General features: G+C 39.6%; 2 protein-coding genes across 6 annotated transcripts in view; one reads left to right on the top strand and one right to left on the bottom strand.

Annotated features, from left to right (window-relative positions):
• cntln (centlein) overlaps positions 1-23136 on the top strand; it is an 82129-nt gene that overhangs the window by 30866 nt on the left and 28127 nt on the right. The gene's annotated exons all lie outside the window — the stretch shown is intronic.
• The window catches only part of LOC110985893 (uncharacterized), a 28456-nt gene that overhangs the window by 2295 nt on the left and 3025 nt on the right, over positions 1-23136 (bottom strand). The window contains exon 2 of one of the 3 annotated variants that reach the window (XM_087136613.1): positions 9811-10227. The exons of 1 other annotated variant lie outside the window; for it this stretch is intronic. Coding sequence is in view for 1 of the 2 variants with exons in the window: in XM_022247336.2 (XP_022103028.1) it covers positions 19490-20524 (1035 nt within the window). In the remaining variant the exon portion in view is untranslated. Of the gene's footprint in view, positions 1-9810; positions 10228-16865; positions 20652-23136 lie in introns of those variants that run through there. One more of the 3 variants, XM_022247336.2, reaches the window with a different exon arrangement.

Genomic DNA, 23136 nt, shown 5'->3' with positions numbered 1-23136 from the left:
TCAGGAGTATTCCTAGATGCTAGAGTCATTGCCAATATCAGTCACTTTGTGGTCATGCCTGGCAATGGTACCGGTATAACGCTAAAGTTTGGCAAAGTCATTTTTCAAGGACCACACTGTCAAATTCACTTCTGGAAGACTTCACCATTTGTGACCCACTCTGCAAAAAAGGGTATTTAGTCACGCAATGCCAAAACACATAATGGCCTGCTCTATTTGGAGAAGGCAAAATTTCTGCGAAAAGACAATTTTGTGTTTTTCCTTTTTTCCTCTATATTATTTATATTTTCAGAATTTGTGACTACAAACATGAATACTGATGAATAAAAATGAAAAATTTATCAATCAAGTAGGAAATTCTATATAGAATTGTGTTTCCAAGCGCTACACTTTATGTGCTATTCCTCGAAAAGTTCTTTTATTGAACCTGAAAATGTAGATATGCAAATGTCTATGTATCTCTGGAACGCAACACACTGCAGGGGTCATTCATGTATCAAATTGTAGCTTTTGATGCACTGAATCGAGCCATACCAAAAACTCCTAACCTCAATCTGGTGACTTAGTACCCATTTTTCTAGAGTCAGTCACATTTGTTCCCTTGATAGAAGCATCGCATGACTGGATTTGGCAAGTTTGCATGCAGGAGACAGTCCCAGAGTGGCCTTAAACCTAACACTCCTCAATCCTTCACCTGTTGGAGGACTGAGGAATGTTAGGGTTAAAACCTAATTTATAGCTATTTTCAAATCTATGTATGCACCAGCAGGAGTAAAATGTACAATAATATGTTGAAAAAAAAAAGCAATTGGTGTTTCAGAAATGTGTGGGACAATCATAAATACGAATCAATACAAACGAGCATAATAAGTTTGACTCAAGGTTGTGATTAGTCATGAAATCACAGTCATCATGAGTTTAGGAAAATGAGTGTGGTCGTGAATAATCTGAAGAGCGAGTACTAAAACTGAGTATTTGTAACATCCATCATGATGAGTCTGAGTTTGAGTGATGGACAGGGTGTAGTTCCTCAGAAGATAGCTAATCTGGATTTCAAGCATCTGCGAAACACGGTCACCAGTTGGCATGGTTTTTTTCTTTGTAATGTTTTTCCCAAGGTATTGTTAAGAAAAAGTCAGTACACATGTACCGGGTATACCAGCAATTCAAATCGCATCATGTGGTTATGACTGTCGATGACCTAGGACGATACTGAGGGCACTATACTCATACAAGGGGTCTTATGAAGGGCTGCGTCTGAATTTTCACTTGGCTACGGCATGAAATTATGTACAAGTTTATGGTAGTGGCTAGCCATAGCCACCGATGGAGATAGGGCTGAGTCAGTTCAAATAATTTACTATTCAAATATTCAACCTTCAATTCGATCAAATATTTAGTCTTTCTGACTGGCAGATTGTCGATGATTGAACCATGTACAAAATTAGTTGCAATAACACACACAATGCACATGTACGTTACAATCACTATAATAGCTTCTCATGTCTAGGAGCATCTCCAGCCACAATTAAGCAAGATTAAGATATGAACAAGACTTCTTGCCCCGTTGAAAATTTCTATTCTTTTTAAAAGTTTTAATATATAAATTAACTTTTTGAGTCGTAAGATTTCTGTCACTTTTCAGTTGAATCTGCTTGAAACAAGCCTCCACAGTGCAATTTTTCTCATATAAAACAAAAGAAAATTGTCCCTTCTTTTTTATGAATTTTTCATTCGAATATTCAAATTCAAAAAATAATATTCAAATATTCAAAAAGTGATCAGATATTGGGATCTTCGGCAAATCCTTAGATGGAGTCATGTGTGATTCAAGCCTCAGCCAAGTGATTCCGACATGGCCTTGGGCAGCCAAAGTACATGTACAAGTTGTGAGCCAAATAAAGTCTCACACTGATCATTTTAAGAATGTGAGGCGTAAGGGTTTGATTGAGTAGTTTTCTAACTTGCGTTGGTAACGTCTTAATGCACATGTCCAAGTCATGTCACAAGTCAAAAACTGACAGTTACAAGTCAAGTCCTGAATCATAAAAATAGCGACTCGAGTCCATGTCAAGTGACTTGAGTTTACAACTCAGCTCTAAAGCAATGTGCTCATGAAAATTCATTATCTTTGCTTCTTGAGCTCACTGATCTCAATAAACACCACTGGTGCAAGTCATTTCATCTCTGTACAGAATACTTGATGCAAAGGATCAAGGGAAAGCTCGTCAACAATGTACATCCAATAACAGCATGGTATTCTGACCTCATACATAGAATCTCTTGATGATACTTTTGCCCTCAATTTGTGTAGATTGTAAGCTAGGGTAGCAACCTAATGAAGAACCTGCCGTACACAATAAACTGATGCATACCCCCACTTCAAAAACTCAGGAATTACAAGTTTCCGTAGATGTTGAAGACATTTGTCAAATTCTCATCAAATCATTCTCATTTCAAATTCTTATCTTTCATTTAATTTTTAATTTTTGATAGGTTATCCAGTGACTTTTGAAGATGCATGTCTTTCTATCTAAACATATCACCTGTAAAAATGGTCACTAAGCTCAACACCATGTAGAAAATTGATGCCTATGCTCCATTGCTTAACAAAGCCTTTTTTGAGGGCCGAGTTATGTCTGGCTGGCAGTCCTGTCCTTGGCTTCCACTTTGCATTTTTTTTTCAATACCTCCAGTCCATGGGCCACAAAGTACTCCAATTTGAGAATTTGACAGCATGCAAATCATAATTACATTGTTGGTCTGTGTAGTATCATGCGAGGGCGTGTCTACGGGGTCGTCACTGCCTGAGCAGAGAGACGGGGAGAGGGGAAGTGATTCCCCTGGACCCGGTGACAAAAGCACACATGGAGAAGAATTTTACTGATGGCTTGGTTTATTGGAGGGGGCACGTCCCGGAGACATCAAGCCCCAGACGACAGAAGAAAGAAATGCAAAAACAACCCCCTAACTGTATCCTGCTGAAAATAAGCTACGTGTACGGCAGCACAGTTCTGTGGAATCTCTTTTCATCCATTTGAAACTAGGAACTCAGTTCAGAGCGCCCAACACGAGCCTCAAAAAATGAAAGATTGGCCCACCGGAATCTTTGGAAAGCTCCCGGTCAGCCAGACTGGCATATGTGCGTGTCCTCTCACAGCACAGTGCAGTGACATTGAATTAATGCGCAGCTGCAGTAAATACCGTACATGTACATGCAATGCCAATATTAGACCACATATCATGTACAGGTGTATGGTTCTAACCTCTTAAGTGGACTAATAAAAACAGTGAAGAAGAGTAACAAGGCAAAACCCACTAGTCTCCTCTCAAGGCTTAAGTCAAATCAGTACGTGTAATACCAGATTTTGGAAAAGGTAATTTCTTGGTCCCCCACAGTAATTTATGCCTATGTACTAACCTGCCAACCAAGAGCTAGACTTTTTATCTCCACTTGCAAGGTCCCTTTAAGCCAGCAACGTCTAGCCCCCTAACCCAATTCCTTCCCCTGCTCAGAGCCGGATACCCAAGTTACACATTTAGTGAACTTGTTAGGAAAACGTGTCATGTTTGCAAGTAGCTGGTTTTATGCCTAAGGCCAACACATTCACTCGCTGATTGATTAGTAACAGCATTAATAATCCACTTCTAAAGCTCTGACACCAGAGTATATTCTAAGTGCTGATGCTGGATTCATTTCTCTAGTGCCAACAAATTCAATATGCTTTTGCAAACCCTAGAGACCAAGATCATTCATTGGTGAATGATTTGATACTGGCTTTTCCTGGACGAAAATATTCAACTATTTTTCTGTCAGATTGTTGGGCATGTCTGGTGTGTCTAAGCTTCCACTTAAAATCTCCAAGATCAATGACTTTCACTTTTTTTACATGACTGCTGAGAATGGAATGATTACTTGAATTTTGGGGAAGTGATATACATGTTATACTTATTATTAATCCTTTTTTATGACTCCTGTGCTGTGAGGGAAAGCTGCCTTCGACTAGCTCAGCTGCATACATCTGGAGATAGCATTAATTTTAGTGTTTGGTGTAAATAACATTCATTTTGAGTTGTTGACAGTACTCGAAGGTTTGCTGTGTGTGGAACGATGGAAGATTCATGTCAACACCACTTGCCCTTGGAGTTGTAAATATCGTGCAATCTTTTAGGGTTGTGTACATTTGCCATCACAGTGTGTATAATCTTTTTCTTAAACCCCATTTTACTGCTGCTAAACTTTAAGATCGATTTGATTTAAAAGTGTCAGTTCAAGCGTGTAAGTTTTAAGATAGAGGGGAAGATTTTGCCTGGCACATTTGGACCAGTTTCATAGACCTGGTAAACACAAATAGTTGAAAATGTTCTCTCACCAAAAACTGATTACCGGCCAAGTGACATTCATTACACATGTCTTGTGACTGGCTCTCGGTTGATTTTTGGTGAGGACAAAACTTGACCAAGCATTGCATGTTTGCACCAGGAGCATTTTGTGACCGTGCTGAGTGCATGGGTGTTCATGGAAGTATCAACAGCAAGGACATGGAACACGGTCGTTACCTCAGGGGCAGTTTAATGTATTAAATAGCAACACATTACAGAACTTGAAACACACACCGATGTCTCTTTGACAAAGTTGTCTACTTTAGGTATTACTACCGATAGGTTGCACAAAGTGTTGGCTGTTGCATCTTAAGCCAGCCAGCCAGTCTGTACACATGGAAAATTCATCTGTATCCTCTTAATATAGTACCCTGACTCTGTAATGGCTAATCAAACCCACACAAGGCATAATTTCTGTAGGTCTGCAGATTATATCAGGGGTGTCAGTGGGGTGTGGTCGTATGTCTGATGGATTTATTTACATCTATGCTCCCATTAAATCTCTCCCTCTCCCCCCCAAAAAAATCAAGCTTCCCTCTAGAATGATTTATTTGTTCCCATACACATGTTTAACATTTGACTTTTTCTCTGATTCCCTGTGGGATGTTGCATTTAACATCACACGCCACTACATTCCTCTAGCACTCCTTGGAGTCTGAGGGACTTCAAGCAAAGCCTACTAGCATGCTGTCTACTTGGAAGCCCTCTTAAGCTTTTCAAACATGGGCTGAGCATTAATGCCACTGTCAGCACATTACCCTGTGTGCCGGTGGGTAAGATTTAAGAGATGTTGTCATGAAATTACAATTCCTGTTACTCCATTGGTAAGGCAAGTCCAGCGTATACTACATGTACAATGTATGTATGCATGCTTTAGCCTTTTAAAGTATGGCTTGATGTAGTCAAGGAAGGTATACACAGATTGTACTTTGGAAGTTAGAGCTTATACCTACTATTGCAGTAAGCTGTATTTGATTCTAATTAAGTACTTGCATTTGTACAATCACTGGGCACTGATAATCACAAAACATACAAGTTTTTCTTTTAGACAATTGCATTTGCTGTTGTTGTTGTTGTTGTTCATAGCAAGATAATGTACCATGTGCAGTTTGCTTCTCAAGATGGTCCCTCCATATATCTGCTCTGAGCAGGAACAAAAAAGGGCGTGTTTTGAAATGAAATTGACAGTCCTTCATATTTGCGTGAGTTTATGTGTGTCTGACGCGGAGCACGCTGAGTACTCTCAACGAATTTAGTCTGGAATGTGTGGTCATTGCGTGCAACGCTGAACGTCAGCAGGAATCCGGTCAGAAAACTAGTGCCATCTGTCTTTCTATCGCCGGTGAGGGTGCACTTAAGCTCAAAGCAGATAGAGATAACCTTCTGTTACAGCTGCACTTGTCACCAATTTGGGTGTCTATATCACCACCACAGCAGTCTCTACTAGGGGTGCTTGAATTGGTTCTTGAGATGAAGAACCACTTGTAAAAAGTCATCCATGATGGAATTCTGTGGCCATAAGTGTTTACATCATCACTGTCGTCAGTCACATGCACTTTATCAAGCCATCCACAAGATCTTCATGCATTTGAATTATTTGAAATAAGTTATTGTATGTATGCTAGAAGTGACCCTGTGCGTCTCAATGCAGTTGTTCAGTGTGTTTAAAGAGCATTCTCAGCTGCCAGTATATTTCTGAATAATTAACAAAAGCTTTGCAATTTTCCACTTCAGTTATTGAAACTTGTGAATGTAAAAGGAAACTGAAAAGAATGTGATCGCTAAGATTGTTTCTTGTTAGGGAGTTGGATAATGTTTCTCACACATGCACTTTCAATGCATTTATACATGTGTACATACATATATTCGTATTACTTCAAGTTTGCTTTAATCGTTAATAGTAAAGTGGACCCCCCCCCATATATGTAAAGTTCTGCAGATGTTTTTCCTGTCTGTGGGAAAACTTTCTCAAATCCACCTGCATCACTTGTTAGGTTCATTAGTTATAATTGGAAGCTAAAAATAACAAATCTGTGGATTCAGCCAGAGCACATACAGAATCCGGCATTCAGTTGGATCAGTGCACATGGATTCATGTCTTTGGTGAACCCGGATCACTGTGAACGAAAGCTTGACAGACTCTCCAAATGCTGAAGTTGATGTTTAGATAATTTAACCTTAGTAAGGTTCAAGTTGGAAAAACAGCATTAGAAAGGGAATATTTATAGAGTGGTTTATTTGTGCAGGACACCTGGTGTACTGTTACCAATGGAGGGAGGGGACCAGCTATTACATGTACATGAAACATGCTATCAGCCAGCTCAGAGGCATGCATTATTTTTTTTCCACCAATGCCTACCGTGAATGTTCCCCTGTTTTTGTGTGGAAATAAATCACTTCACAATACTCTTCCCACTCATTTTTTTTTTATCGTGCCTTCATCGTGCCTTCCATGACTGTTCCTCTTCATTTCCAACAAATAAGCCAACCACTAAATGCTTCTCAAACTTTTTCAGAGGGGGGAACCTTGTGTTGACTTGGCTTAGACCACACAAGTTCGCACTACCTGCATGCAGTGGACCAGTTCCCAGGTTCACAAATGTATCAAGCTTAGCACAGATTGTTTTAAACACACATCCCTGGAATGTCTTTTCCTAAGCAAAAATAATAACACTCTACTAATTGTGCATAATATGTAATCTTAGAACAGTACCTCCCTGAATATTACATCATTAGCTCTAATAGTCTTAAATCCTCTAATTCCAATGTACCTTTTTCCCACACCCTTACGGGTTGGAGCAAATCTGTTAATAGCTGCAGAAGAAATCCGGACAGCAAGAGGATAAGTCTTGGCACCCTTTAGCTGAGATTATATACCTGTACTTCACAAAGTGGAAGCTCTTAATGGACCAGTGCTTGTCCTATTTTGTTACATTGTTTAGGGGCATCTGTATCAGAAAAGGAAGAAAGTCCTGACTAAGTCCAAATGTTTGCCACCAGACAGCTGTTTGAACAGAATGAAGAAAATTGAATGAAGACTAAAAACATTTCCTGTGGGATTTTTCAGCCGACCGTTTTGGAGAGGGATGCGTGTTTGTTGGAGAGGGGAAAAGTGTAGCAAGACGCTAAGTGATTATGTCTGCAGTTGTTTGTTGAGAGAAAAGCGGAGCATGGAAACTAGTCACAACAGTGTTTAACCGTATGTTGAAATAATCAGAAAGTTGCATTATTATCTTGCATAACTTTCTTCCTGATGAAAGTGTATGCATTAGACAAGAACACAAAAGTATTTTTAGGACTTTGCCAAAGACACGAGGTATTATCTTATTCCCTAGTAATCCCTTGAGACATTACCTTGGCATGACAGCTTTTCTCTGGGATGGCATCAGCCTTTATAGAATTAAGGATACAGCTTCTGAGTAGCATGTTGTCTTGATCTAAAAGTTTACAAATTTTGGATGCCATGAGATAATAACTTTAACGAGCCAGTTTCACAGCAGATCTGGTTGAATTTTTGCAGAGACTATGAAAAATAGAGAATGTGTTGGTCATCAGCAACAGTTCCCCATGACTGAACTCTGAGGGTGACTGAAACAAATACAGTTGGCTTGGTGTGATACAGCCACACATTCCGCCTTTAAATAGGTCAGAATCTAGAGCCAGACACTCCTACTTGAGGAGGAATTCGGTGATTAAAAGACCATTTTTACCATTGCATACTGAAATCATCAACAGGTTAGTTGATACCAGTTGTAAATTAGTCACTAGATCTTAACAGCATTGGCTGTTAAACCCCGCGATGTCTTTGGCAGACTGACTTCCGAGATTCATTAAATCAACATCATGAACCCGCTGCAGTTTCCCAGCAGACGCCGCATGTCAGCACGTCCTACTGTTATCCCCCTGGCAGGACCCCCCCAAAGAAGACTACCGTACTTCCCATTCATGCCCTCGTGTTCAAAACATGAATGTGGTTTATCCTATTTTTGCCCGTGGTGAGCAGGACGTCAAGAATTTACTCAATCGATGAGTTATGTTTGCGGTTAGGCCGTTGTAAGAGGATCTGACTTGGATTGTGGTTGGGAGAGCGTTGTTGGTACTCTTGTAAACTGTAGCTTCAGTCTTGAACAATCGTACCAAACCTCTTTTTAAATAGACATAAACTGTGTTATCTAAATTTATAGCTGCACAGCTGAATGTTCAGCTATAATTCAGCTATGCCTTAAACAAATAGTTTTCTGTCTATATTCTGTCATCAAAATTATGTCAACAGAAATGGATTAAGGTTTACAACTGATTGAGGAAAGAGTTTCTTGAGAGCAGCATCATGTTGATTGATATGTTGGAGTTACCCCTTAACCATGTTTTTCCAAGCCTTGTAATTCAGTTATTCCCTTGACAACGGTGGGAAATGCTGCTTGAGTCATCAAGTCTCACACCCAACCTCCCCAGAAGCATACATGTACATGTATTTCATGGCTTAAAAACATTCAGAATTCAAAGAATGCATTCATGGCATTGCCAGGAAGTGGAGCTACCGGCATGTGGTTCATTACCCTCTCAATGTTCTCTCTCAGGACCCGGTGTCATGCTTTGAGAATGCTCAAGTGAATCAGAAATTATTTGCATCCCTCAGTGTGTAGGCCTATTCCAGGGTTACTCAATTAAGACCAAAAAAAAAAAAAAAAAGGAAAATGCAAGCTGTTCAGAATTCTTTTTAAACTTTATGATGGTCTACTGTAATTTGTGTTTCCACAGAAAGAACAAGGAGAATCCTTATTCATGAGATTTGCTTTCAAGAAAATCATAAGCATTGAGAAGTTTTTACATTTCACAAATATCCCCACCGAATAAGGGGTTGATAGGGGCACTGCCACTGTGGGCCCTGCCTCAAAAACTCTTGAGGAAAATGGGAAGAATCTTAAACATACAAGAGGGATTTCTAGAAAATGAAGAGATCCATTCATCCACTTTGAAGGAAACTGAAGTTACTTTAAAACCGGAACAAAATTCCACGTTGAGAATTGGAATTACTGATTTCCTGGTGATTGATGAAACACAGATGTTAGGATATTTCACTACTTTAAACCTTTGAGTAAGTAACTTCAGGGTGCCACTGGTCAAAAATACTGGCAACACAATTGTACAGACGACCATCATGCACTTTATTATCCGAGTTGTTCATGTATGTATGTGTAGTTGACTGCTAATGCTAAAATTGAACATCTCTAGCAGCAGTCAACTGATTCACTGCCCCGCTTTCATTGCAGGTTGTTAAGACTATTGAGAAATATTGAGAGTTGGGTAAAAAGTGAAAGTTTACATATCAAGGTTGGCTTACCTGAATTAGGGCTTATAACACCTGCAGTGAATGAATGATTCAAAATGCAGACATTGTTCATCAGGATAGAACAAGTAAGGACTTACCTTCTTAGACCTGAAGTAAGACTAAGATTCTCCTTCCCTGATCCCTGCTTCAGCACTGAACTGCTATGACCCTGATACACGCCAGGACATTTTGATCTGAACTATCTGTGTACCTCCTGATGGTTTGCTGTTGGTCTGTTTAAGATTAACCCTGAACTGTAACATCTAATTGGCATTACTTGGTAATCATTTGGGCATGTAGGTCTTGGGTTCCCTCTTCCAGGTCTTTACTGCCTTCCTCCTTGAACAGTTTTTTTGGAAGCTCTCCAGAAGTCAAATAGGTGTAACTAATCTCCAACCATATGTTCAACTTGCATCCCTCAGCAAGGGCCCTGATGGAGCATCTTTTTGGACAGGTTCACTGAGAAGAGCTTGCGGTATTCTTGACTGGACGTCAATCAGGCCCATGGGATCTGCCTAGAGATTTGACCATAACAACTGAACTAAGCACCTGGCTCATGAATGCCACTTGAAATGGTCCAGCAAATCTTTTCAGGGGTTAACATCGAAATAAGATCAAAATGTCAAAAGGATATGTTATGTTGAGCACATGCTCGTCAGCATCATCCTAAATGAAAGGTTAGATCACCCACAGACTTGGAGCTTCTTGCAAGCCGATGTCCGGAAATCAATTACCAGCATCAAGGCAAACTTGAGTCCTTTGCCCACTGTATTTCTTGACCCTCATTCCAGTAATTTCACAGATATACATCTGCGCAGACACAGGCTGAGTTGGCGCCCAGGGATTACAATGTGGATTAGCCGGGTATCTTGCAAGGAGAGACAGAAACTAGGGCACAATGTCAGAGGACTATGATAAGAAATATGAGATGAGTGGATGGGTCAAATGGGAGCAAAATGGGAGCCATAAATGAGAGCAAGGCGGCTCAAATAGTCAAGGAGAAGGCAGAGTTGATGGTTGTTGGACAGGGAGGTTTGAAATGTCCTCATTTCAGTCTTAACCTTTATTGAATGACATTTTTACATGTACATGTATTTGATTTAATTGGAATTTAGCAATTATGTTTCTTACTGGTACTTTAGTCTGAAATATCTCAATAGTTCCGTACATGTTTTAATGAGTTTTCTCCTGACAGAATAAGAGTTACTTCCAGAAAAGTCATTAAAAAATTGAAAAATTTATTTCTCTGCTACGTCTTTTAAATTTCCAAGTGTTAAAAAACAAGTCCTTAAAAACGTTTTACAAATTTAAAAGGTGTATTTCTTTCCAAAACATTTTAAATTTGTAAATGATTAAACAATTGTCCTTAAAATTTATCCTTAAAGTCCTAAAAGTAACCACGTCCAAAGTTTTGGTTTTCATGCTCCTTGTATTTTTATTTCTCAACCTGTTGAGAGGCAGAGCTAAGATTTATTGGAGAGCGAGATGTAATGCGTGGAAAGTGAGAGACAAAAGGTTAGACATGGGAAACAGCGAGAGAAATATGACAGACTGTTTAAACAGGAATAATTCTGTTACAGGGAAAATAAAATGCTATTCTGTTGAAATTTCCCCACACCAACTTTCAGTCATGTTTGGTCTTCTGTAGACACAAAATGAATCAACAAGGAAGTTAAGTGAGACAATTTTATGTCCATCCTGGAAAATAAACACAATGAACAGAATTATAATAGAACTTTTTTTAACTGGTAACATCATTGTACGTGTTGATAATCAGTAGTGTTCTTGTTTTCACTGTCTGATTTCCTGTAATTGTCTGCTTCGAATAATTGCTGTTTTTCTGCCTTTTTTACATGGAAATCTAGGTAAGCTTCCTTTGTCATTGAACTTTTAATGACAATCCCAAATGTATCCATTGAGTTTGTTTTAGATTTAGATTGAAACTTTACGTGCAGACTCTGCAGTCTGGTAAGACTTAAGCAGATGATTACACTCTGGCACGGAGGAATAACATCATAGATAGAATAGGCTGTTGTTTGTACTTGTCTACAGTATGTCGCCTGTCATGGTCAGTGTCGGAAATGAGTTCAAGTCAGTGTTTCACACAGAGTTTGTTGCATGTGAAACTGAAAGTTGGTGCGCTCTCTGTCTGGACGGGCGGGCTAGAGTTTGTCTTTGTTGTCTGGGCGCTGGCTGGGATTTTGAGGTCATGCAACTGGCAGAAGGATTGAAAAGGGTGACGCTAAAACAATGCTTGTTGTCCAAGTTCTGTGGTTCAGATATTTGCTTTCAGATCAACTTTAGGAAAGTACCTTCAGCTTGATTAGAGATAGACCTTTGCAGTTCTCTCACTTGTCTTGCAGATTTTCAGTGGTAACATAACAAATTTGCTTGGAATGGATCCTGATTTTTCAGCAGTGTAAAGATAATCAGTTTGTAAAAGGGAAAGTTAATAGAAATAAATTTCCTGTAAATTGAAAATGTATAAGATTACTCTGTGGGCGAATGATCCAGCCCAAATAAAATCTTGTGGTCAGAGTGCCTGCCGTTCATCTGGATTGACATCAAATTGGATAATTCAATTTGAACACTTTCTTCCCTGTTCCAAAGTCTCCTAATTCAATTGATTCATATACTCACTTTGTAATCACAACCTGGGAATACTGCATTATGCCACCCCAGGGAATCCAACATCAGATCTTGCAAAAGACAGGCTGTCAGGACCAAAACTTCAAATGTAACCCCCCCCCAAGATTTCATGGCTAAGGGCTTCAGTCAGAACTCCATACCTTTGGAATCTACAGATATACATTGTAATTTAGATTGTTGAGTTTTAAGTTTTTTTAATAAAATTTATGTAATCAAGCCTGCTTTGGAGCCATTTCAGCTAGACTCTTTTCTGTAACACATTTGTTTTCTTCAACAGGATTGCTTTAGAAATTCTGTCTTGATTTTGAAGTGACCTAATTTGAAAAACAGGCCATCCTGGTCATTCAAAAAAAGGCTGACTTATTCTTGGCAAGCAAAACTTCATCTTTTGCAAAGCTGTAGATGACAGTGCTTACAGCATGGAGGACAAATTAAATTGGATCCTTCACCAATTTCATCTATTGGCAATTTTGAATCAATATTCCAGATAAGCAACCAGCAATTTACAGAGTTTCTACAAAGTCCTTCAAAAGCTTTTTTCTGTCCAAATTTTACCTCGTCCTGCATCAGAATCATTTATGCCAAAATTGGTTTCTGAGGTGTCCTAGGACGAAACCTGCAATCTCTCTGGAGATATTTGGAGACAACCAATCACGTTGCGACATTTCTTTCTCACATCCTTTTCTCAGCTTCCTCCCAGTATAAATTCAACAATCTTCAAAAAGGAAAACCAAGCCTAATTGTCCTCTAAGTACCATCATTTGTACATTTGGGCACCCCTGTGATGCCCACCCCAAGGTTTGTTTCAATCGCAATGCCAAATGTCGTGCTGATCAACTCGGGAATGCTCTTTAGGAAAACTAACTCTCTTGGGACAGGAACAGCGTGGGGTGGTGGTGGGAGAGAGGGGCACACCCGGCAAAAATGCTAACCTGACACAAATATCATCACCTAGTTCAGAAATTTGGTCATTATTCAGTAAACAATCTTGACAGCCACTGATTTCATGCTGTGCTCTGATCTAACTTGATTTTATCAAATTTTTTCTTTGTGTGAAACAACCTTTTTCACTTTATAATATCAGGAGGATTTTTTGAAAATTTAAGAACGATGTACGGAACCTCTTTTTGTAATTACTGGACCTTTTCATACAAATTCTAAGAACTTAAGTGCTAAAATCCAACACATAACTGTATACATGCGTACAGTCAGTGACTTCACTTTCAAAGTGTTGATACAAGCATTTAAAGTTTTAAAACCATCTTTGAAATGGTTACTTCAACATTTTAAATGCCGTTTTAACAATTCCAAGGTAAACGTTTAATTGTTGAATCAGCTCTTTAAAAGATTAGATGTAATATTTAAAATGGCGGGGTGAACTTTTATAATGCTAGTTTCATCACTTTCAAAGTGTAATCAAGTGAATGCACTTATGTAAGTGCTAATTTCCAGCATATATAAGACTTTACAGGGTACTTGTAATCACAAATTACTTAGTAACTCTTTAGACAAAGAAAAAGAAAGGTTTTGTTGGAACACTGTTAAAATGAAAACTAGGCTACAAGGATGCGTGAAAATGTTGATTATTTACACCCAACTGAGTCAATGAACGATTCAGTTCTGTCAGAATTAGCAATTTGAATCCATTTTTAGGGTAATGATTGAAGTCTTTTTTCTGTTGAAGTCTTTTCCCAGATATCTGGGTACCACAGAAACCAAGTTACTGGTATCAGTGTTTTACTTTAATAAAGTACCCACTTGCGGCATGACATATGTGCCTTGAAATGTGCCCATAAATGCACACTTGGTTGATGGAGATCGCTTACTCTAGGATTACAAAGTTTGTTCATGAGCTGAGTTGTGGTCTGAACTCTGTGGTTTTGTGGCATAGTGTTTGACCACAAGAAACTTTCCGTGCTCCATTAGTGCTGTGATCCCTGGAGTGCAGGCTAACCCAGGGGAAAAAAAGGGGAGCTACCATCCCAAGAATGGATTCCTTAGTTAAATGCAGTGAAGGATAACAGAGACTTGGTGTAGTTTAAACAAATAAAAAAGCCAAGTAAAGATTGCAGGGGACCTTCCTCATTCATGATGTTTAAAGTTGGAAGAGAAGGCTTTTGGGATTTTCAAATGTCTCGTTACTTGTTGCCGTCTTGCAAACTTGTCAAACTGGTGTTGCTGAGGTCTGAAGTGTTTTGACAAAAGATCAGGTAACTTTTTTGAAGGGTTCATTATGCCTTGTGTATTGTTTGTCCTGCATTTGCCGCCAGTGCAAGGCATGATGGGGCATCAATGGTGCAGTCCCCATCTCCTGTCCAGCTGTCCCTTAAAAATCCTTGATCTCCAAACCTCCCCCTTCCTGGGAGCCAATTCACCCATTTATGATCTTTATCAAAGCAAATAAGAACCCATTAAGCTGAAATTCTGGCTGGCACCTGAATCTGACCCGTACTTCAGAAGAGATCCTTTGCTGAAATCTTTCCCATTTAGTTCTTTCCACTGGAGTAGTTTGCCTACTGCATCTACGACCGCCCACCAAGGTCCCCAGCAGTGTTGCGTGTTTGGGAAAGGTCCATATTCTGAGGCTCCTCAATTTCCGGGACATTACTGACGCATGGATGCCTGCTTGCCAAAACAGTCTCAGGGTCAGAGCAGGTGTGCCTGCAGGTGAAGAGGCTAATCTGTGTCATTCCCCATCCATGGGAAATGTTCCCGCTGTATTAAACTGGCGGCCAGATATCTGGTTCACCCATGTGCTGAACACAACCATCCAGGTTCCACAAGAGGAACTCATTGCTTGGTCTTGGTAGGTTCGGGCTGGAGCCACTTGATCTCAGAGTCAGGAGAGGTCTACCTGGCCGTGTTTAGGCAGTTTGTGATTCAGGCCCAGTTGTGAAACATTGTATTGTTTACTGCAAACATCATTTGAACAGGATGGGATATGTGAGCATGAACTTAATGTGCCAGATAAAGCTGTGTCATGAGTCCTACTAGATACACATGGGGTATCGTTGACCTTAATGCACACATTGCACACCCATTGTTCTTGAATCATAGAAGTGTTAATTGATTGACTCAGTTGAATGATTAAAGAGATTTTTTTATACAAGAAAAAGAAAACATTTTCCTTTTCCTTGATGGTGGGGGGTTGGTTCTTGGCATATTTATTGAAATACAGTTGTTCATTTCTTTTTAATTGAAAAGGTTTTGTTGCTCAAGCAGAAATCGGTATTCAGTAATTAACACATGTACCGTACCCAGGGGAGAAACCACTTATCATGATCTAGTAGTCTTACCCCTAACTGGTGTGCATGTAGACTCCTACAGAGTTTACTGATTTTATGGACTCTGAATTTCAAAAAAAAGAACTGGCTTCAAAATTTTGATACAGTCCTTCATGAAAACAATCTGTGTCACCGCGATCAGGAGAGATTAAGCCATTGTGGCACATCTCAGAACCCACTGTTATTGGCCTAAAGGTCCAACTCGATGCTTCTCATCGCTTTTGTTGTTCACTCTTTCCTAAATCATGTTGCTAACCTACATGTACAGTGTACCTGCATGTCACTTCGTTTGGAGCTATGGTCAACAAATAGGCACTGATTGTCAGTACTGATTATACTACATGTACATGTGCTGTAGTAATATTAGTTATCCCCTAAGGGTGAGCGGAAAATGGAATAATATATCCCGTTTGTACCCCCACATACCACAGGGCCTCTTGGTATGTGGGACACAAACAGTCCATACCATATGTTCTGTAAGCACATGTGGAAAAACAAATGTACTGTATTTTCCATTAAACTTGATGGCCTACACTCCACTTTGAGTAATCTGTGCACTTGTAGCTTTAAATTGTTTCATGTATGACAGAAATACAGTAAAATGAGCCAGTTGTGGAAGCAGTATTTTCCCACTGATTGTAAATTTCTGCAAGTTTGTCAACACTTTCAAAAATCAAAACATTGTAACCATGCTGACGGTGGATTTTAGAAAATTGTTATTTCCTCGTGCAGTCCACGATGGATGGAGCAAAATTTAGCTCTCAGTTTTGGCCTTAAAATGGACATAGATTTTTATTTGAAAACCAAAATCACTATGTGGTTTCAATCCAGTTCTAGCCTCCATGCTCATACACACTAAGTATGGCAAAACATGTAAAATCACAAAAAACATTGGTACTGCAACGGAAACTTTAATTTAAAAACTAACCTCCTTTTCTGTGTTTTGCATCACATAAAAGGACACAATCTGCTAACACTTGGAATAGCGCATTATGTGAAGTCTGATACTGGCAGTCGTATGCATATGTATATATACCATGTTTTGTCGACCAATCAGAATCAAGGACTCAAAGAAAAGTTCAATCATTTCTAGGGTGTACTGAAATATTTGAAGAAGCAATTTCACAGATTCACAGATTTGGTCAAATGTGGTCAATAATATCTATCAGATCTACACTATACTGAAACGTATAAAGAAGCTATTTCACAGATCCACGGCAGCTGTTACGTATTACAGATTTTATTTCAAACCGCATAAAATTAAATAGTGATCATGCAAACTTTAATACGTACATGAACAGTAATTTCATAATAAATGTGTAAAAATGGTTGTTCCCTATGTTGATATTTACATATTTCAATTGATTTATTTACAGTCAACTTTTAATGCTTAGTTCCTTCTCGGTCAACAGAAGACAAATTAATACTGTATTGGTGTTTGGCTTTCTTTTTTGCTGCAAGCTTGTTTGCTATTCTTGTGAATTTCAGAACTCAATAAATTTTAGTTGTATGCTGACCTTTGCAAGAGGTCAAATTTCTGGTGTGTTCATGGCAGAAATGCAGAGAATGAATTGGTCATATTTTTAACAGGATCCAACCACGATACACTGTGTATTTGATCGATGTCTCAATGTGAGAAATATGTATCTGCACTGTATCTGTGTTGCAAGCCATCTTTATTTAAATAAAGACACAAACTGAAATGAACATCGTTACCATACTTAGAGGTAGGCATAAAGAAAGTGAGGAAAGCAGCTGGAAAGACAGGAGGATTAGCTGGGTTGAGAGGTAGATTGAGGGAGAAATGTAAAGAGAGACAAGAAAGAGAAGATAGAGACGAACTGATCAAAGGAAGTGAGAATACTTGAAGAGATTTCACATGTATGTGTTCATTTCTTAAGCTGGTTCAACTGGTTGTGGTCTCATAACCACTCACTCCACTTATATGTTATCTTACATGGTTTGATTTCTAAATGCTGCATAGCAGAACTTATGGTTTATCAAGTAAGTTTTCTTCTTGTGCAAGAACTCAGGTTGGAACAAGTCCGTAGCACTGTCAATGCATAATGACATGATTTGTTAGTAACCTGTTAGGGTTCCTTTTTTAAAAGTACATTTTTATCCCATCTGTTGACTACATTTCCTGTTCTTCTGTTCAGTTTTGTTGAGCTCTGTCCTCAACTTACACGAGTGGACAAGAGGCACCGTGAAAATGCATCGATTGAAAGGCATTTGCCCTTCCAAGCAGAATACATGTATGTTGTCATTGATCAAATGTAGTTGCCTGCATATACCTGTAGCAGCTGGGTTTAACATCACGGCTCCTGCTGATTATTTTAACAGAATGCATGTCAGTCAGCGGGGACATTGGCTTCGGCAGCAGTTGAGATTTCTGTGTGCTGAAATGCTAAATTTGCAAGTTTAGGTTGTCAACTACACTTTATTATAGAAAGTCTTCTACCCATCAAGTAGCACTTCAACACTAAGCTGTGAGTCAGGTACCACTACAAGTACATGCAAAGCCAATTAAATCTCTTCAAGTTCCTTTGTGATTTGGACAAGCTTGCAGACTCTTCACAAAGGGCCTTGGTTTCACTTTCAATTACTATGAGCGCGCATGTACATGCTTGACATTTTAGCAAGGGCCAGTAAGACTTGTCCGTTAATAAAGACCAATTGAATGAGACATGAATAAGAGAAGGAAAAAAATGGCACCAAAAGAATCAGGATGAAATAGACAAAAATCGCAAGAGCTTGGCCAAGTGGAAGAGGAAGAAATACAGACATCCTCTGGATAGTAGGATTCGATGTCCAAAGTGTTTTCGCATTATGAAGTTGGACTTAAGCCAAGAAAGGCTTTACTCACTAGGCAGGGTGATGAAGATGTTCTGAATGGTTAGGAAGTGAGGGGTTTACTACACATGTTTTGAGGGTAACAATTTGTATCTACATGTATGATAACAAGATCAGAAAACTTTGGATGACAGACCCTAGGCTTAAACCAAGTTACATGTAATGCCTCCATCTGTGTGGATAACAGATCAATTTTGTAAACTAACAGATTCAATCAGTAGTTGACATAACAAATTTGAGACACCAAATTTCTATTTTGATAGCTTTAACATACCATGGATGCACAAGTACAGGGCATGTCACCATAAATAATAGTTATTAGAATAGCCAAAGATAGGAAATCCAAATAGGAAAAAGCTGGGGAGCCCATATTTTTGTGGGAGAAAGATAGATATCATATGAAAATGGCACAAAGGAAGTAACTAGATATTTCAAGAAAAAAGGCTTCAAAGTAATAAATACATAATTGTTAGTACGGTACCATATTGCTACATTATATGTGCCAAAACTGATTTTCATGTTATCATTATACAAAGTACTTTGACCCTTTTGGAAATATTTTTTTCTGCTTTAGACATTAATACAGAAATGTTAAATCAATCAAGAAAAGTTTATCTTTAAAATTTGACCTCCTTGACCAATGTTAAACCAGCTGTGTGCTTGCGGCATTGCAATATGTCTTAAAGATGTGTGTTTTTTTTAAAACAAGTTTATAAACCAAGTATGCATTGCTAAATTCTCCTTGGTGTGTCCATAAACATCAAATGTACTTCAACCATTGTTGGACGCATTTTGGGCTATATCATTGTAGACTGCAAGGTCGTCCGCTGTGCACACTGGAGGAGATGCTGCATGGTCTGTTAAATTATATTCCAGGAAGATGATTTGTTTACTTGGTAAATATAACCAGCAAGTAGTTCATCGGTTGTCATGACCTCATCGTCCAATTGTTCAGATTTTGCTAGCAAACTCATGCTTTGGTGATAGTTTTTCAATGAGCAGTGACATACATGTTGTTTGCAAGATACTCAAACTGGATGTGGAGCAAAAAGCCAGAGAGGTAGAAGTGGGCATCGCTGAAGATGGAGTCTTCTGCCATGCTCAGCCAGACTTGGTCACTCATCTGCAGCTCAATCACGATGCTGGAGAAACGTTTGGCCTCCACCATGGTCTCTCCGTTCTTCTTCAGTTGCAGCTGGCCCTTGTCAAAGTCTGTGGTAAAGTGGAAGACGTAGGTGCCTGGGATCGGCGCAATGAACTTCCTTCGGTTGATGTCGTAGTACTGGCCAATGTTGGTGACGATGTCGTCAAAGGGGATGATCTCACCTCGGCCATGGCTCAGATCACCGCTGGAGATGAAGCAGTGGACCATAAAGGCACATTGCATGAGCTCAGGGGCCGGCAAGCCAGGTTCTCCCTTGTCTCCTCTTCTGCCTGTCTCTCCCTTAGGGCCTTGAATACCTATCCCCTGGGGTCCTGGAGGTCCCTGTAAACCCACAAATCCCCTGTCACCTCTCCTCCCCTTTGTCCCAGTGATTCCTCTTTGACCAGGAGTACCACGTCGTCCTTTCACTCCCTTTTGACCTTGCACTCCTTGCTCACCCGTAGGACCGATCGGCCCCTGGTCACCCTTCTCCCCTTTGTCTCCAAGGTCACCCTTTATCCCTTTCTCCCCAATATCTCCCTTGGGGCCAATTTCTCCTGGTGGACCTCTAGGACCAAGCTTGCCAAAGAACCCTTTGGCGCCTTTGGAACCCTTGATACCTTTTAGTCCCTCCACACCGGTCAATCCCGGCTCCCCCTTGAAGCCGATATCCCCAGGGTCACCCTTTGGCCCCCTCTTTCCGGGCTTGCCGTCTTCGCCGTGCTGGCCCGGAGTACCTGGTATCCCCGGTACCCCCGATGGTCCAGAGCAACATGCATCGCAGAATGTTTTGTCAGTTATCAAGGATGCGGTTCCGGCATCATTCAGTGATGCCAGAAACAGAACACCCAGTCCAGCAACGATTCCTCTCCACATTTCCATCCTGGATCGCTCGAGTGCTGCCAACTGCCTCGCTTCCTTTCCACTTGGCTTGTGATGTGATTCTAGCCTTGTGATTGGTTGGTTAATGCCATCTGTAGTTGCCGAATCATTCAATGTGAGTTTGGTCCTGTGACAGAACAATGGAAACAGACACAGTGAGTTGATCCGTGTGGCGTTTTCATGAAAAAAAAGTTTCTCATGGAACTGATCGACAAATGAAAACTTTTCCATGTGAGAAAAAAAATCCCAAATTAGGGTTCCCTTCCTCAAGAGCCAATGCCCTCTTGTGCCTCTTTCCAAAAGACTTGTGGGTAACCAAGGAAAAAAGATATCGCTCAAGTAGATGTTTTTGGCCCAAATTCTTCCATTTCATATTTCTGTACTATAAGCATCATGTCTGTTTCCATTGCAAGCCATAGGTTCACCCACATTGTACAGGTAATCATAAACCCAGTGAGCCCATCACTTGCATAAAAATGCATATTTTTAAGCTACTTGTCCCTGTTGCAAAAGCTACTGCAATGAAAGTGGTTGCTCTGACTTCTAGCAGTACCAAAACATGTGTGCATATATTTTAAATCATGGTTGCATACAGCAAAAAGCTCCTCATGTTGATCTGATGGTTTTGACATACAGTACATTGCAAGGTGTACATGTAAAGGCAGAAGGTTGGTTCATACTTGCTGTGAAAGCGGACACGAATGCAAAATTGTGACATCAAATCAAATATTCATGCTGCAGTTTGGAACCTGAGATTGACTGTCACAGTCGCCTGAAGTGTGTTCTGGCCTTAAAGGTTTCGACATACAGTACATTGCAAATGGGAAATTCTCTTCACACCTCTTTACTTCCTAGGGAATTTATTTTCATTTCACAAAAGTGATTCAGAAAAACTTGCCAACATTGAAAAAGGTTTTTATATATTACCTACAAGTGGACAAAGATTTTCACAGATTTTCCAACAATCAGGCATGCAACTTTTCCTCAGATCAACTGATTTCCTTTTCACACTCTTTTATTTCACACTCGTGCCATTGAAAACTGAAAAAACACTTTACAAAGTCTCAAAAACATTGTTATTTCCTTTTTTGTCAAAAAGTCCAAGTTGCATGCGTAAACAATGGGAATCGGGAAATGATTTGGGAAATGATTTTTACAGATTTTCCCACAAGTGGGACAACACTTTCACACCTTTTCATACAAGTGGTAAATGATTTTCACACCTTTTCACACAAGTGGGAAATGATTTTCATACCTTTTCACACAAGTGGGACAACATTTTCACACCTTTTCATACAAGTGGTAAATGATTTTCACACCTTTTCACACAAGTGGGACAACATGTTCACACCTTTTCACACAAGTGGGACAACATGTTCACACCTTTTCACACAAGTGGGACAACATGTTCACACCTTTTCACACAAGTGGGAAATGATTTTCACACTTTCTGACATGTGAGTATGAAAGTGAAATGGAATTTTTTCCATCCAATTTTAATGCACTGTACATGTACATGAACATATGTACTCTCACAGTGCTGTAAAATAATTCTTTCCAACTCATTTCTTTCACTACCAGCATGCCTTGCTCAGTTTTCATAAGTATTGTGTGATTTCATCGTGGTTGGTCTATTGATCTCTGCTTCAGTGATGCCAGGAAACTGCCAAATGGTCCAACTGGAGACTGAGATGCTGGTGGCAGCAGACATGTCACCGGTCCTTCTGTACAGTATTGCGCGCATACTCAGACCCATGTGTTTGCTGCCACCAAGCGTCTCAAAGTCTCCCATTAACCAGTCACTATGGTACAGATTGAGAAACAATTTCTGTCTCATCGTATTCGTGTTTTGATGGAAATCATGTTTATGCCCTCACTTAATGTTGTTTCTAGAGTTAGACGTACATGCATGTCTTAGTTTGACCAATGGGAAAGTATTTAAAGGACTGTCTTCCATAAGATTAGAAAAGCATCTTCATACATTCTATTGTAAGTATAATGAACAAATACATGTACATGGACCTGTTCAGTCCTAAGTTACAATTCTTGATATTTGATATAGTCCTAAGAAAAGGGAAAACGAGTGATCATCCTGGTACAAATATTAGATACTGGGTAGCTTCTTTCATCTTTTTATCCAGAAACGGAATAACTGCTGTCGTAGCATTTAATACAAGGAGGCTTGGAAATGGAATTATTGAATGGGCTGTTTTGATTTTCTTAACTCTGTACATTGAAGTGCAAAGCCATGCACTTCACCGGGACCCTGCCAAATTGTTCACATTCCAGATTTTGCAGAATTTGGTAGGATTAGGAAACTAGTAACAAGCAACTAATACAGTGCTTTGTGTAAACCTTAACCTGACGCCTCACTATGTTGAAAGGATAGATAATGGTACATGCACTTTGTATGTGGAGTTGGTTCCTCTGTGTTCAATAGGGAATTTTTGAGGAGTATTAGGGATTGTTCAAACTGATGAGAGATATAATTTTATCTTTTTTACTTCATGGTCTGCTTGTTGTGAAATCCACTCCATTTGTTCAAATGCCTAAAGACTGTGGAGATGGCAAGTCAAGTGCTGAGGAAATGTCCCAGAGTGCGTCTTCATTTC

Source organism: Acanthaster planci, linkage group LG05 (genome assembly GCF_054643075.1).
Source record: "Acanthaster planci isolate LZ-2023a linkage group LG05, COTS_SCS, whole genome shotgun sequence".
NCBI lineage: Eukaryota > Metazoa > Echinodermata > Asteroidea > Valvatida > Acanthasteridae > Acanthaster > Acanthaster planci.
This window is presented reverse-complemented; position numbering and strand designations above follow the sequence as displayed.